The 17,373-nt window shown below is 40.1% G+C and overlaps 1 protein-coding gene across 3 annotated transcripts in view; it reads left to right on the top strand.

Annotated features, from left to right (window-relative positions):
* Positions 1–17,373, top strand: part of RUNX2 (RUNX family transcription factor 2) — a 232,520-nt gene that overhangs the window by 164,793 nt on the left and 50,354 nt on the right. For 2 of the 3 annotated variants that reach the window (XM_049893435.1, XM_049893415.1), the window contains exon 5: positions 8,177–8,350. The exons of the other annotated variant lie outside the window; for it this stretch is intronic. In XM_049893435.1, the coding sequence (XP_049749392.1) occupies positions 8,177–8,350 (174 nt within the window). The remainder of the gene's footprint in view (positions 1–8,176; positions 8,351–17,373) is intronic. 3 annotated transcript variants of the gene reach the window in all.

Here is a 17,373-nt window from a genome sequence, read left to right on the forward strand (position 1 = left end):
GGCAAAGATATACCTAAGCTAGATTTTGAGACTGGAAGACTAGAAAATGGTGATATTAATGGAAATATGGAAATCAGAAGAGAAGCTGGTTGGGACTGTTTGTGGTGGGGAGGGACAGCAGGCATAACTAAACATTACTAGAGTATACCCACTGCCCATTGTAGGTCTTTGATTTCTAGACTTCTGCAAGGCAACAGGAGTCATCTGAATGTAAATAGAAGAGAGTTTCACTTTGCTCAATGGTATTTCCATTCTCACAGGTATGTAGGAGTGCAGAAAAAAAAAAGTTTTCTGCACCTAGAGCCCCAGTAGTTATAAAGTGTTTGGATCAAAACTTTACATGCATACCCTAAGAATTTGCTTGAGTCTTTGTAATCTTCCCTGTTATATTACTTTTGCTTAAAACCATCTAAACTGAGCTCCCAAAGATATACGAAGGATTATCCTTAGTAGGAGAATTCCAAATAATCCCATTTGGAATTGAATTATTACTTTAAAATGAGTCAGCCTCGTTCCCTTTCCCTAAAACCTCCTTGAAACACACTCCTTCATGTTCCAGTTTCAGAATAGAAAGATTAGAATGGAAGAGCTCATTATTATTTTTTTTTTCTAGAGCTGTGTGGAGTAGCAGCTCTCTTGATATATAACCACTTTACCCTGAAAAAAGGTAATTCCAATACAAGTCCTCTCCTCTTGTCCTTTAGCTCCGAGGATCATTGTCATAACATTCTTAAACTGTTATATCTTGTGGCTTGAGCCCTAGAGTATTGGACTAGATCTCATTCTTTCACATACTTGGTGACAGCAAAATTAGCTAATGTCTCCCCAGTCGCCCACTCCTCCACAGAAGCCTGAATGCATGGTGGAGAGGCTCACAGCCTGCCAAAGTATCGTTTTATTGCTCAGAGGATTAAAAAAAAATCTGCCTTCAAAGGGCAGATTCCTGTATGTATTACATAATTTAAAAGAGATAATGCCTAGTTGTAAAACCAGATGGATCAAGTGATTTGAAGAATGGTGTGCCTCTGTTTAGATTGATATCGTGTATGTTTAGCATCATCTTGTCTCACAGGACATTTATTATCACGTTTCTGTCATTTGGCCCTCCAGCTAGCTTTTCTCCTTCCTTCTCTGCTTATCAAAATCCTATTCAACCTTCCTAATGGTCTCATCTTTCTAATGATCTCATCAGTGAAGTCTTCCCCTCTCCTTCTGGGCAAAACCAGTTGTACCTCCCCTGTACCTCCCATTGCTCTTTATTATTTTCTAACTTTTTATTATGAAAATTTTCAATCATACGTGCAAGTAGAGATTATATTTGAAAAACTCGCATATACCCATCCCCTTATTTTTATAATTAACATTTTGCCGTATTTGCTTCATTCATTATTTTGCCGAAATATTTTAAAGGAAATCCAAGACGTCATGATATTTAACCCCTAAATATCAGGTAACCCTTCTAAAAACAAGGATGTATCCTTACATAATCACAACAAAGACCGTTTCCTTAGTATTTTGAAATAGTCCGTATTCGGATTTCCTCAACTGATCTCCAAACCATAGCACTTTAGTTATTGCCTTCACTGCAGTCTGCCTTTGGTTATATTTAATTGCTTGCTGTTCGTTCTCCTAGATTATATTAGACTGTGAAGTCCCTGAGGGCAAGGATATTGTCTTCCGTATTTTTCTATCCCCTTCTACTTACAGTGGCTAGTGCAACTAGTATATAATAGATATCCAATACACACTAGTTGGGCTAACTGACCTGAATGTAGACCTCATATTGATTCATTACTGATGCTCCATTGCAGTTCTGTCTTTACACTTTACTTATTTTATTTAAAAGTTGTATCCTCATGATATCCAGGAAACCAGTAAATACCTTAAAAAAAAAAAAAAGTTAACAACTGGTTTAAAATATCATGCTAAAAAGATGAGCTGCTAAACATCATGCCCTAGTGATCAGGAAAATGGCCCTGCTGTGACAGTACAGGGGTAGGCCATATTACGTGGCTGCTACTGCTGGCAGATGCTTTGTTTTGTTCTTTGTTCAAAGTGCACTTTGGCATCCTTCAGCAGGAGCGCTCGAGCTGGTGCAGTGCATGTCAGGGATATAATGCCTATGAGTGTGAGGTTCTGGCCGGGAGGCCATGTAGCTCTCTAAAGCTCTTGAGCATTTCTCAGTCAGTTGATAAAAATGGGCAAAGTGGGCCACATCACAGAGGAAAGTTTATTTTCATCGTTCACTTGCCATATTTTGAGGATCTTTTGTGTTGTTTTGTTGTGTACCAGTTTCAGATGTGTGCTCTTTGAAAGCCGACGTTACAATGGCAATAGTACTGACTTTCATTGGGAGTTGGCTGTGCCATTTAATTATTTTTCAAACCTTTAACTTCAAGAATTGTACTTGGACTAAAAGGGCTGGTTAGGGAGGAACGGGATGATTGGCTAGACGCTTGCTCAGTGACCTAACAGTTCCTTGTGCATCTTTGCTCTGAGGATGTGTGAATGCTGTGACCTTTTGATCATGCTTTCCTCTTGTGCCCCTGAATTTATCGCAACAAAAGTCATATTCAGCCAAACACACTCAACTTTTTGAAAGCAATCATTTCTGAAAAGTACTGTTTTTTTCCATTTTAAGTTTACTTGTAATCATGAATTCTCCTGTAAGACTGATGTTTTTCTGTGACTATCTAAAATAAGCTGGTTGGCAATGGAGGGAAAAGAGCCCTGGAGCAGGAATCAGGAGACCTGAGTTCTAGTACTGCCACTAACTATGTGACTTTGGGGAAGTCACTTCCCTTCTCAGGGACTCAGGGTCCCCATCCACCAAAGAACGACATTGCTCTAAAGTTTTAGAATCTAAATGACTTCTGCTGTCCCTTTCAGCTCTGTGATTCTAAATGACTTTCAACAATGATTAAGAATTAAAGTGAGAACAAATGGAGTTTTTCAGAGAGAAACAAAGCTTTCACTTAAATGAATTTATTAACATTTCTTAGGAAGTACCAGTATGGGCATGTCTCTAAGGAAAGGCTTCCCTGCCCACCACCGCCCCCCACCCCACCATTTACTAGATTGCAAAATAAGAAGAGAAGAGGATTTGGGGAAAATATAGTGTTATAATATGATACCCTGGACCAGAAAGTTTTTCTCTCAACTAAGGTGCCTGTCTAAAAGAGGAGAATATTCATTCATTTATTTATTGTATAAACATTTATTGAGCACTTACTGTATAGCAAGTACTGAATTAGATGTGGGGATACAGCTGGAAACAAGACGAGCACTCATTCTCACCGGACTTATGACTTGCAGGGGAGACAGACAAATACACAAGCTAATTACAGAGTGTGGTAAAAGCCATCGGAGAAATAAAAAGAGGGTGTTGCTTGAGAGGCTGGGAACCTAGTTTGGTTTTGGTGGCAGGTGAGGCCTTTGAGAAAAGGTGCTCTTCACTCTGATCTGAAGGATGAGAATGAGCAGACCATACAAAGGATCGGGAGAGAGCATTTCAGGAATATGGAAAGGCACCAGGATGGGAAACTGAAAAAGAGATAGTGTCAGCCATCCAGAGAGAGATGATGGGGTCCTGGACTTAGATTGTGCCAGTGTAAATGGAGAGAACTAAATAGATTTGTGATATAGTTTGGAGATAGAAATGGCAGGAATTGGTAATACATTTGTCTTAGTCATCTAGTACTGCTATAACAGAGATACCACAAGTGGATGGCTTTAACAAACAGAAATTCATTCTCTCACAGTCTAACAGGTTACAAGTCTAAATTCAGGGCATCAGCTCCAGGGGAAGGCTTTTTCTGTCTGTTGGCTCTGGAGGAAGGTCCTTGTCCTCAATCTTTCCATGGCCAAGGAGCTTCTCAGGTGCAGGGACCCCAGGTCCAAAGGACACGCTCTGCTTCCGGTGCTTCTCAAGGGACGTGCTCTGCTTTGGGTGCTGCTTTCTTGGTGGTGTGAGGTCGCCAACTCTCTGCTTGCTTCCCTTTCCCTTTATGTCTTGAGAAATAAAAGGTGGTACAGGCCATACCCCAGGGCAACTCCCTTTACCTTGGATCAGGGAGGTGACCTGAGTGAGGGTGGTGTTACTATCCCACCCTAACCCTTTTAACATAAAATTATAATAACAAAATGGAGAATAACCACTCAGTATTGGGAATCATGGCCTAATCAAGTTGGTAACACACATTTTGTGGGGGCATAATTCAATCCATGACAACATTGAATGTGGGGAGTGAGAGATAAGGAGAAATCAAGGAAAATGCGTAAGTTTTTGACTTAAGCAACTGAGTGGCTGGTACTTTTTCCTACAAGCGGTGCTCTTAGGGAGGAATAGAGTTGTTGTTCATTTGTTTGGCGGAAGAATCAAGAATTCTATCTTCAATACAGTGTATTTAAGATACCTTTGAAACATCCTAGGGCAGATGTCAAGTAGGCAGTGGAACATACAAGCCTGGAGTCAGCCCAGGACAGAAGTCAGGGCTGACTCCAGAAATGTGGGAGTCATTGGAGTGAATAGGTAGTACTTAATGTGTGGGGAGAAACCTTGGTGGTGTAGTGGTTAAGTGCTACAGCTGCTAACCAAAGAGTCAGCAGTTCAAATCCACCGGGTGCTCCTTGGAAACTCTATGGGGCAGTTCTACTCTGTTCTGTAGGGTCGCTATGAGTCTGAATCGACTCGACGGCACCAGCTTTGGTTTTGTTTTTTGAATGCATGGGGCTTTGAGACCATCTTGGGCAGTGGTTCTTCACCCTGACTGTGCATTGAGTCACGTGGGGAGCTTTTGAAAAATAACTTTCCCGATGACCCATTCTTTCAGATTGTGATTTAATCGACCTGTTGTTGGGCTTGGACATCCATATTCTCCCTAAGGGATTTTCATATCTGGTCTGGGTGGAGAACCACTCACTGATCTAGGTAGAAAGTTCAGCTAGAGAAGAGGATCCAGGACTGAGCTGTAACATAAAGAGTCTTAAACATAAGCAACTGAGAGGCTGGTATCGTTTCCTGTGAGGGGGTATTATTAGGGAGGAATAGAGTTGTTGTTTGTTTTCCACTCTTCATGCCTTCCTTCTGTTTGGAAGCTCCACTCATTGGCCCTTTGGATGAGAGCTAGTCCTTCCTGCACCATGGCAGAGTACCCTGTCCTTGACTTAAGTCACTGTGTCTTTTGTTCTTGGCTTTCTGAAGGGGTTGGTTGGGTGCTGAGGGTTTAAGTATGCCTTCTTTCAGCCCATCATTCGAGTGCTGCTCCTGAATGTGGTTTAGTGCTAGGGGGTATTTGTCATGGTTGAAAGATGAGGAACCTGTTCTGCTTTTGCTTTTCAGTATACTGTAAGAATTTTATTGTTGTGGTTGTGATAGTGGCTGTGAAGGTGCAGATATCTACAAGGAAAAATGTATATATTTTTTGTATATATGTACTCACTACTACTCTAGGGTAACTGTAAAAAAAAAAATAGATGCATGATAATTCATCTTTGAAGATTATTTCTCAAAGGTCATTGAGGCTTTTAAAATTTCACCTGCTCTTAAATTTTCCATGTTTACCTCTGCTACCCCAAGTTGTATAATCTTGCCTATACCCTCCTATTGCTCCCCAAAGCATGGCTAAGAGAAAATAAAAGTATACTCACACATTCACACGCTGCGCTCACGTTTCATACAGCCTCCAGGAAAACCTGAGGAAACGGCTGTAGAAAGCACAGGCAGAGCTTATTAAATTTTCTTGTGGCCCATGGCCCATATAAAGTCTCAGTGCGTAAAGGAATCGTGCAAGATCGTGGAAGCCTTTTTCTTAGTCTTCAGGGGATCTGCCATTCCAAAAATATGGCCTGTTAAAAAGAATAACTTTGAAGGACCATTCCACAAGCTTTCTTGTTAATGTTTACAAGATACATCAATACCACACTAGTACTTCTTTTTTTTTTTGTTTGCTTTTGGTGAGGAACAGACTCCATGATTCTAACTATGACAAAAATGTAATTCCCTAATTGTGAAACTAGTTAGACTCAGCAGTGTGTGTTGATGCAACTTTGGTGTGTTAGGCTGCGGCCATCTGTTTAGGGTAATGGGTGACCTACTAACTTTGTAATTGAGTCCTTGCTGCTGCCTCTGCTTGCGTTGAAAACTGCCTTGGCACGTCACTATGCTTAGCTCTTAGGGTTCTGACTCTTTCGATCTGGATATTTTCAGTCCTCCAGATCTAGAAAAACTAGAATGACAATATTGATGAGGCCACATGATAAGTAGATAGCTCAACCAACTAGGACTAGGACTCTGTTCTAGCCCAGGATGTGTCTGTCAACACCTGAGGACCATGGACTAGTTGTTCAACCTGTAGTTCTCAGTTGCTTCATTTATGAACACCATACTTGTCTGAGGTCTAGAAGCTGTTCTGGGTAATCTCTAAGGGTTCTTTAGAGTTCTAAAATCTATTTGTAATCCAGATAAACAATCATAAATGGTAGTGAAAACAATCATTAACAATGAGTTTCTCTAATTTTTCCTGATCGTTTTCCTTCTAGGTCCAGGCCCTATGTTATAGCAGATGCCCAGAGCTTGTGCTGGCAGGAAGTAGGGTGGTGGGTGCATTTTCAGTTAATGGGCCTCGTTGGAACACGTTTGGCTGTGGAGACAGCTACACTCATATTACCAAGCCTTGGCTTCCTATCTGTTTTCTTTGGGCTGGGTAGGCAATGAAAAAGGAGACAGGAAAATACATTTTGGGGCAAATAAAATAAGGAATTTGTCTTATGAAGACAGCTTATAGTTGGGAAATTCTAATGTTCAGCTTAACCCTATCCTGATATATTCCTCTTGTCCTGTACTTAAGACAAATTGTTCTCACTACCCATAGACTATAACTTCCCATTCTTGAAGGCTTTTCAATAATGCTTCATTAAGTTTTTTTTTTTTTCTTTTCTTTTAGAGGTAATAACCCTAATTCCTGTAGTTTTTCTTCAAAGGAGACATTCTTAATCCAGTCTCCATTTTACTGGCTATTTTTGAATCAGCTTTAGTTACTTTAATATTTTCCTAAAATGTTTGGGCTCCATACTAGGGCCTCACTGGTACAGAATGTGGAAGAAGGAATCCGCAGTATGTTTCTATTTATATATTAGGCATTGTACTTTTTACCATGGCACTCTCCTACAGATTTATACTTAACTAATGTTGCATCAAGATTCAGGTGTTTTTCTGTTATACTTGTGCCAAGACAATACTATAGTCTTTTGCTAAGGATGATTTGATAATTTGAAGAACTATTAGTGCCCTGGGTATATTTTAATTTGCGTATTTCTTTAATATCCCGAGTTTCCTTAGATTTTAGAATAAACTAGAAGAGAGACGAAGTTTTTTTTTTAATTATAGATTCTTATATTCACATGTTAACCCAAATGATATTTCTCAAAAAAAATTTTTTAACAAAACCACAGTACTAGATTTAAAATAAAAAGCCATTCATGTTCAAACTTTGGCATATCACAAAAGATGTAGATTCTCCTTGAGAATTTGAGTTTCCTTGCCTGAAAATTAAAAGGCAATAATGTCTGATTTTTTCCCTTTTAAAGAGGTTCTGCGTTTGCACTTTGATTTTTCAAAAGAGTTTCAGTAAGGTATAGCCGTAACATAAAAAAGAATAATGTCACTGTGGTCATGGTGGAAATTGGTCTTTGACAGATGGGCTTGATCCGCAGCCCTCCGACCTTATGGTGTCTTTGCTTCTGCCCCAGCTGTGGGATGGTGTGCTTTACGTGTAAGGTCTCTCTCAACTTTCAGAGAAGGTTTCCCCCTGTAAGAAAGGAGCAAACAAGCCCTGACACACACTGACCGTTCCCACCCTTTCACTGAGAGAGCAGCCCAGAGGGCTCGAGGAGGTGCCCAGGAGCTCCTTCTACCCTCTGCTGCTGCTTGACTCCCGAGTCGACCTCTGGGAACCTCCACTTCTCCACTTCTGGAACAGAACTAGGAATGCTTGCCACCAGACAATGCTTATAAAGCAATTTGAAATGGAAGGCATTATACAGACACATCATTATAAATATCAGTATTGATAATTCCTTGGCTTAACCCCCCAGTATGTATGTTCACATATCTATTTAGCATGGTCAATTGTTCAGCTAATTAATATGCTTTTATTTTATGATTTGCTGTTTCCAGGGCACAGACAGAAGCTTGATGACTCTAAACCTAGTTTGTTCTCTGACCGCCTCAGTGATTTAGGGCGCATTCCTCATCCCAGTATGAGAGTAGGTGTCCCGCCTCAGAACCCACGGCCCTCCCTGAACTCTGCACCAAGTCCTTTTAATCCACAAGGACAGAGTCAGATTACAGGTAAGACAGACTCATAGGTTTCACTTGCACAGACTCTGGCAGGCTGGGGGTGAGGGGTTACCAGATAAGATGTGTTCACTTCAAAATTCCTGGAGCTGTGAAATGGCTTATTATTCAAGAATCAAGACTTGAAGACACCGATTTCTTCTTTTTTATAAAAACGAATTCCAATATTCATTCAATAACTTCGGGATAAAAGTTTGGGGACATTTTTGCCACTGCTGAGCTCTGCAGCAATGCCAGTCTGCACATTGGTGGAATGGTAATCACTATGCTCTTTGGGAGAATGTTTGTTATAAGTTTCTTTATTGTGTCTAGGTGGTGCAGGGAATAACATCACACTCTCACTATTAGAAAATTAGCGCGACCATCTCGGGTTTGGGCTTAAATTTCTTGCGTGTATAACTATTTCATTCAGTTTGCTTGAAAATTGCCCAGGGCTAACAGGAAGTCTTCATTGGTAGTCATGATGCAAGGTCAATGAGCGGCTCATTGGGCAGACAGAATTCACTCTGATTCACATTTAGCTTCAGTTCCTCATGTGACACTTCTCTTTGTACATTCTGGTAAGCCGCTTACTTTTGCCTTCTTCTTAAAAATTAACATCAGCATCACATTACAGATTAATCATTCACATTTGGTGCATTCATGTTCCCAAGTCCTTTTTTTCTGTCCCACTCGTGCAAAAACAAATCTTATTTTGGGACAAGTCTGATGCTAGGTCATGGTGACAAGAGAGTGTGTCGATCATCATTGATCTTTAATTTGCAGACCATAAGCATTGAGAACTGAAAGGAACTCTACACATCAGAGAGTTGCTATCTTTGGCAGAGGCAGACTAGAAGGGAGGGAAAATAAAACAAAACCTGTAATAAGCTCTCAATATGGATCTTTCCTAATGGCTAGATTTTTTTTTTTTTTTTCAAATAGTGGTTAGGTTTGAGTGCCCTGATGGTCTCAAAACAAAATTGTTTATAAATTATATAACCTACCTCTTTTTCTTTTTTACCTGTATTAGGTCAATGTATTCTTGGATATTAGAGTAGGTTTCACTTTCTGTGGGTATGTGTATATTAGGTTGAATATCTGGGTATGCATGAATATATATTTTTAAACATAATATAGAATTATAAAAGTACAATATCTAAACGCGGACATCTGCCGCAGGGAAGAGTCTTGGAGCTTTGTGGAGATGGCCATGTATCAGCCTAAATAAAACTCTGTGTGTTGATATGTAGGAATCAAAAGGTTAATGTGTCCACTAGACAAATGTCGTTGATAAAAATGCAAGGGTGAAATTCACACTAACTTGTGAATTTCAAGCTTGTAGCTATAGGTGCTACTGCATTTAAAGTAGTTGACTTTAGATCATTGATTAAGGTTCATAGTAAGTGTCCCTTTGTCTTTTTTAAAAAATTTATTGCAATAAAAACATATAACAAAAAGCTTTCCATTTTAACTACTTTGAAGTGTATAATTCAGTGACATTAATTACATTCACTGCATTGTGCTATCCATTTCCAAAATTTTTCATCACCCCAGATAGAAACTCAGTTCTCCTTCAACTGTAATTCCCTGTTCCCCTCTCCCCCAACCCTTGGTAACCACTAATAAATGTTTGCGTGTATGCATTGCCTATTCTAGATACTTCATCCAAATGAGGTCATACAATATTTTTTCTTGGACTTATTTCACTCAGCAAATAATATTAAATATATCCAGTGAATACATTCAGTAAATATATTCACTGGATATCTTCTTAAAAATGAAAATATAAAATGAATTAATTTTTAGGTATGATAAGAGTATTAGCTCTGCATTTTGGGATTACAATAGTAGTAGAATTGATTTGAAAACCCTGTGAAGCATAGTTCTACTCTGACACACATAGTGTTGCCAGGAGTCATAATTCTCAGTGGTAACTGGTTTGCTTTTTTTTTTTCCCCTCGTTTAGAGTTGATTTATGGATCAGTCTTTTTATTTGTTTAACACCCACAGGTATTGGGCCCAACAACTTTTCTCAAACTTCCAAATGTGCACATGCACACACGTGTAGCTACCACCCCTACCCCCATGGAGAAAGCCATGTGAACTTTCTCTGAATGCTCCCATATTCTTAGTGAGATAACACAAGTGTCTGGCCATAGCCAGGATGTGCGGACTTCTACCATGACTCAAGTTTAAGGGAAATCCAAGAACATCTGCAGAAGCCGCGAGTTAAAGAAGCTGCAACTTAAGAATCAACTGAATATATTTAATAAGTTTTTGAAGTCTGTTGAATGATTTCCTTTGTGACTTACTTACGTTGCTAGTTACGTGACTAAATCATTTAGTTACTAGGAATGTTTCATAATTTATTATTTATCTCTGGATTAATTTTCTTCTTTATTTAATAAGTATGATTTAGGGCCTGCTAGAAAAAAAAAAAAAACATGTAGAGAATTGGGTTTTAGGCAGTATGGGGGAGAGACGAAAAGTGTTGTCCTTGAGATATCCTTCTAGCCCTTGCATATCCACATGCTGTGCTGCGGATGGTAATGTCATTGTTCCTTGAGTACACCCCATGCTTTTCTCTCTGTACCTCTTTGCTTAGGTTATTCCATCTGTGATCGGCTCTGTCTGCTGACAAGATTCCGCTTATCCTTCAAGGTCAAGCTATATACCCTCTCCTTCAGCAGCCCTAGAACCTTCATCCAGAAGTAACCCATCTGTCCTCTAAGCTTTAGTTGAGATTACCTTATTTATAAGTGACTGTGTATTTCCCCTATTCTATCAGGCTAGACTGTAAATTGTTTGAGGGATTTATTACAGGGATTTCTTTCCTTTTGTGCCTAGCACAGTGGTGGTGGTGGTTGTTAGTCGATTCCCCACTCATGGCAAGCCCGTGTATGCAGAGTAGAACTGCTCCATAGGGTTTTCAAAGTTGTGACCTTTTGGAAGCAGATTGCTAGGCCTGTCTCCCAAGGTGCCTCTGGGTAAATTCGACTGCCAACCTTTTGGCTAGTAGTCAAGTACTTAACCGTTTGTGCCACTCAGGGACTCCAGCACAGTGGTAGCTTCTCATTAAGTGTTGGAGTGTTGAATGAATGAAAGTTTAAATGAGAAGAAATCAGTGGAAGCCTGGAATATCATGTCTTTCTTATTCACATTGTTTATTAAAATTCACTCTGCCAGGGTGCCATTGTGCACTGATGATGAACAATAACAGCAGAATATAACACTTATATAGTTAAGCCGTTTGGTTTTATTCCAGATTAGGATTTACGTGATTAAATTTATATTCTGCTTATGAGCTTGGACCATATGGGTTTTGTAACTTTTTTGCAATATGCTGTATCTGCATTTTAGTTCATGTAATCCTTTGCACAAAGACGTTTGTAACAGGAAGGGCTCATTTACCTCCCATTGGCTTGGTGCTCTTGATATCTCAAGCTCTTACTCCCAAACTGCAGATAATGATCATGGTTGTATAGTCACCACTACTTCTCCCACTCACCAACATAAAAGACAAGTTCCACTCCCAGAAGGGCCAAGTGAAATTAGAAATCATAAAGTGAGGAGGTCATAAGCATTTAGTGTTTCATAATTAGCGTTCTCCAATGTCTCTCACAATTCCTAGGGCAAAGGCTGTAGCTATGCAGTGGGCTGGCTTCTCTGTAGTGCTCGCCTAATGGTGTCACGGTCTTGAAGTCTCTCATGGCTTATGTTCTGCCTTTGAGCCCAGGTCCTCCCCACGGCTTCCTGAGGAAGTTGCTTCCTCTGTGCTTCTCTTTATCATTCAGACATCTGCTGCCTGTAGTTGGGTGCCAGGAAACACCTAGTCTTTCACAAACGTCCACTGCTTTTGATTCAGAATGTGGTAATGGCAGTGGAGTAAGGATGCAATGTTAGGAGATATCTCTTGAGATAATCGCTGTTTTAAACTTAGTACTCTCTGGATGGGTCTGCTACACCTCTATAAAAAGAAAAAGAGATGCTGATTCAGTCCCTTGGGTTTGGTGGATTGGGACATTCATCTAAACTGGAGGTGGGTCATTTACTGGTACTCTATTATTCATTCATTCAGAAGATATTTATGGAGTGCTTACTGTCTGCCAGGCATCAGTGTGAGCGAACAAGATATAGTTTCCTCTCTCAAGAGCTTACATTTTAGTGAGGGATAGAATCAATAAATGAATACGTAAATACACATACAAGATAATTTCAGAGAATGATAAGTTGTATAAGAAAATGAAATTGGTTAATGCATAGGGAGCAACTTGGGGAGGGGGAGGAGCTAATTTTGCTTGGAAAGCTGGGAAAGGTTCTGTGAAGAACTTTGAAGATCTCTGAGGAACAGCATTTGAGGCAGTGGGAAAACTCACGCACAGTTTCTCAGAAAGGAATGAATGTGTCACGTTTGGGGAACAGGAGGAAGGTCAGTGTAGCTGGAATGCGGTGAACGAGAATGATACAGAAATGTAGGCAGGAGCTAGATATACAGTCTTTGATTTTATTTTGTTGTCGAGAATATCACAGCAGAACATTTGCCAATTCAACAATTTCTACATGTACAATTCAATGACATTGATTATATTCTTTAAGTTGTACAACCATTCTCACCCACGTTTTCTGAATTGTTCCTCCCCCATTAACAGAAACTCACTGCCCCCTAAGGTTTCTATCTTATCTTTGGAGTTGCTGTTGTCCATTCGATCCCATATAGACAGTTTTTAAAAGAGCACAATGTTCAAGGCAGTCATACTTTACTAACTAAGCTAAAGTATTATTTGGCTTAAAGAAGACTTCAGAGGGATATTTTTGGTTTAAGTTTTAAAGGTTATCTTAGGGTAACAGTCTCAGGGGTTCAGCCTGCCTATATGGCTCCAGAAAGTCTGGATTCCATGAAAATTTGAAAGTGTGTTTCTCATTTCCCCCTCTTTTGATCAGGATTCTTCTATAGAGTCTTTGATCAAAACTTTCGGTAGTGGTAGCTGGGCACCCTCCAGTTCTTTTTGTCTCATGGCAAAGGAGGCAGTTGTTTGTGGAGGAAATTAGCCACACATTCCTTTTTAGATATGCAGTCTTGAAGAGCTTTGGTTTTGTCCTGATTGCAGTGGGGAGCAATTGGAGGGCTGTCAAAGTCCCTGAAGCAAGGACATGACCTTGTCTAATTTACATTAAAAAAAATTACTCTGGATGTGGTATGAAGAACAGGTCATAAGAAGGCAGTGGTAGAAGCAGAATTGTTATTCAGGAAGCTCGTGCAGTAGTCCAGGAGAGAGTTAAGGGTGATAGCAATGGAGATGGAAGGACTGGGAAAGATTCTGAGTGCATTTTTTTTTTTAAATAGAGAACCCAAAGCCTTTGCTGATGGTGAGAGAAAGACAGAACATCGAGGTTTTTGACCTGGGCAACTGGAGGATGGTGTACCATTTACTGACATAGGGAAGACCCAGGGAGGATGAGGTTGTAGGGGGAGAGGGACTCAGAGGAGCAGTCATGTGGAGAAAAGAAGAGAACACTAAGATAAGAGATTTGATGTCTCATGCCTGTAGCAGCTTATAAAACTTCCCTTATAACCACCCAAGAGGCTCCCCCCATCCCGCCACCACTTCCTAGGTAGCATGATTCCCTTTTGTGATTTCTTTTCTCCTTTAAAGGCTACTCTTGATTCTCAGTTCTTGAAAGACGCATCTTTTTTTTTTTTTTAAGCACTCAGTAATACTAAGTTTGTTTATCCTGTATGTAAATGCTGGAAGGAAGCTCATAGGACATTTTGTCCTGGCATCAGAACCCCACTAGCAGTAGCCTTTCATTCAGAAGTAAATTCTTGTCATTTCTGCATATGCTGTTAGATATTCCATTGTGTTATTGACAGTGACTTTCTCCTTTTATAGTATACAACCAATTCATTTGAAGTTGCAACAGCTATTTCTTTTGGATTCTAGTATGTGCCATCCTATTTCATGCTTTCCCCTCTCCTTGCACACCATTCCTTGTATCATTTCCTAAGAGCATTTCTTTTCTTCCTTCAAAATTCAGTTCAAATGCTACCACCTCCATCAGGGCTTTTTGTACCTACCCAAGCTGAGTAAGGCTCCCATACTACCTTGTAGAAACCTTGTTTATATCGGTTCCACATGGTGACAATTGTTTGTTTATGCGCCTGTCTCTTCTACTTGACTTTGAGCTTTTCAAAGTCTAGGGTCATGTTTTATTCACCTTTGTGTCCCCAGTGTCTTATGTAGTGCCTACTGCATAGTACGTGTTTGGTGCCTTCTGGTTTAGTGATAAATGGATGAATGGACCAGTAACTTCTTAAGGGTGTATGACCCATTATTATCCTAGCCTTAATATTTTTCATGGAAACCCTGGTGGTGTAGTGGTTAAGTGCTGTGGCTGCTAACCAAAAAGACGGCAGTTCAAATCCACCAGGTGCTCCTTGGAAACCCTATGGAACAGTTCTACTCTGTCCTATAGGGTCACTATGAGTCGGCATCAACTCGACGGCAATGGTTTTTTTTCATGTTTTTCTAGTACCTATTTGATCGAATTATTTGTTACCATTTATTGAACCTTGTTGTATGCTAGGCCTTATTCTAATGAGGTTAACTCATACTCTTCCCAACACTCTTTGAGGCAGATGGTATTATTAAGCTCATTTTCAGATAAGGAAACTGAAGCTTAGAGAGGCTAAATAACTTGCCCAAGTTCTCACTTACAACTGTTTTGTTTGTTGTTGTACACCATCGAGTCAATTCTGATTCATAATGACCCTATAGGACAAAGTAGAACTGCCCTATAGGGTTTCCCCGGGTGTAATTTTTACAAGAGCAGATCCCCAGGTCTTCTTTTCTCCCATGGAGCGGCTGGAGGGTTCGAACCTCCAACCTTTCAGTTAGCAGTCGAGAGCTTTAACCATTGTGCCAACAGGGTTCCTTCACTTAAAACCACTAAGTGGTAAATATAGGAAGTAACTTTAGGTCTGCCTAGCTCCAGGGCCTGTGCTCTTAACCACCATGCACCCTTGGGAGGCTGCAGTGTATCTCCATCCCGGGTCAGTCTCCTCTCCTTTCAGTATCTAACAACTTATATCTATGTAGTTCTTTACCATTTGCAAACTAGTTTTACATAAAGTTCTTATTAAAGCCTTAAAATAATTCTGAAAAGTATTTATTACAGATAGAAGAAATTGATTCTTCCAGAAATGACTTGCTAAAGGTCTCTTCAGCTATTCTTGTTGACTTTGAATTCCAGATTCTTAGCAGGGAGATCATTCCTAATCCCACCAAGAAGGGTATGTGACACATGTCCCAAGGGGCTAATTTTGTTTTCATCTCTTCTTTCGATATTATTTAGGATCCTCAGAGAAAATATTTTCATACAAGGCATGCATTAGGGGTATCTGAATTATAGTTTAAAATACAATATAATCATTGTTTTTAATACCTGAATATAGTTATGTGAGACATGTATTCAAGGTAGTGTTTTTAGGAACATTTTGAAAAAACCACCTGCCAGGTATCCTGTAGAATAATAATATTCTTATCAGCAGTTACCTTGACTGATACGAAGTAGTTTTCATCCATACTTCTTCAGTCTGATTCTGTATTTCCTTGGCCAATGAGGCTTCTTTAAATATTAAGAGGATCTAGGCAATCAGAGCAGGTGGGATTAGGCTGTGTATACATTGGCTGCCCTGGGCCTGAGTTCACTCTGCTTGCCCTGAAACATTTACTGACATAATCCTTTCAGAAACAGGAAAGCCCAGTGTCTCGAATTAGTATTCTATTCTAGTGCTGAATGACCACATGATTTTTTTTATAAATGTGAAACAAGTTGAGAGGTGAAGTAAGTGTGGGGTGGGATGGTGGTGGATGCGAGTATGAGGGAGAAGGGACCCATAAGAGGCTCAGTTGCTGTTGGTGAGCAGGAAGAATGACTGTAGGGTGCCATCAGTGTGGGCAGAATTGTGGGGTGTGGAGGGTGGGAGTCAAGTGAAGTCTCATGCTTCACCACCGCCTATGGGGTCTTAAGGAACTGAACTCCCCATACTCAAAGACAGGTTGTTGGAAGTACTTTTACTTTTGTGGTGCTATGTTCTGTTTTCTGAAGTTACTGGAAAGTCTTGCCCTGTCTTCTTTCCTTGAGATCCTTTTGGCAGGATAGCTGGTAAATTTGCTGCTGCCATGCTGTAAGGGAGCCCTGGTGGTGCAGTTGTTAAAGCGTTCAGCTGCTAAACTAAAGGTTGGCAATTTGAACCCACTCAGTGGCTCTGTAGGATAAAGACCTGACAATCTGCTCCCATAAAGATTACAGCCTAGAAAATCCTATAGGGACAGCTCTACTCTGTCACGTAGGGTTTCTGTGAGTCGAAAATCAGCTTTTCCTCTTCCTACAAAATAACAACATGCACATATATGAACGGGAAATGTCTTTAGAGGAGGCTGCTGGTCACAGTCTTCATGCCAAAAAGGCACGAATCCTGTGTTTAAACTCTGTTTCACATTTATTCAGCCCTGGCAGCCACCTTATGAGGAAGAACAGAGTTCAAGTCCAGCCAGTGTTAGCTTTGGAAGAGTAAAGTGCAGTAGGACCTTGTAAGGGGTCGGGGGTCAGCATGTCATGTTGTTACATAACCTGTTAGTAGCATCCACAGATTAGCTTCTTAGAGGTCCTCTTTTTCATTTGTTTATTTTACTTCTCTCAGTTGGAATCCCCTATGAAGTGAAAATGCCTTGGCTTTGGTATGCTTTTAGAAAAGTAGAGAGAAGTAATGTTGCCAGAAAAATCAATTCCTTGAGTTCCAAAATCATGTCTTTGTAATTCTCTCCTATCCGGAATAGAAGATGCATAGTTAGTATCTAATTATGATAAGAAGAATTGTCTTCCACATGATATCCACTTGGTGCTTCTTCACAAAGACTGTTCCATTTCTAGTCAGTCTTTAGGTCCCTGACCAGAGAAAATGATAGTTTCTTTTTCTCATTCTTTTCCAAAGCTTAATTTTTCTCTTTTTAGTTATATACATACCTTTCCCT

The sequence above is a fragment of the Elephas maximus genome, chromosome 1 (genome assembly GCF_024166365.1).
Source record: "Elephas maximus indicus isolate mEleMax1 chromosome 1, mEleMax1 primary haplotype, whole genome shotgun sequence".
Classification (NCBI taxonomy): domain Eukaryota; kingdom Metazoa; phylum Chordata; class Mammalia; order Proboscidea; family Elephantidae; genus Elephas; species Elephas maximus.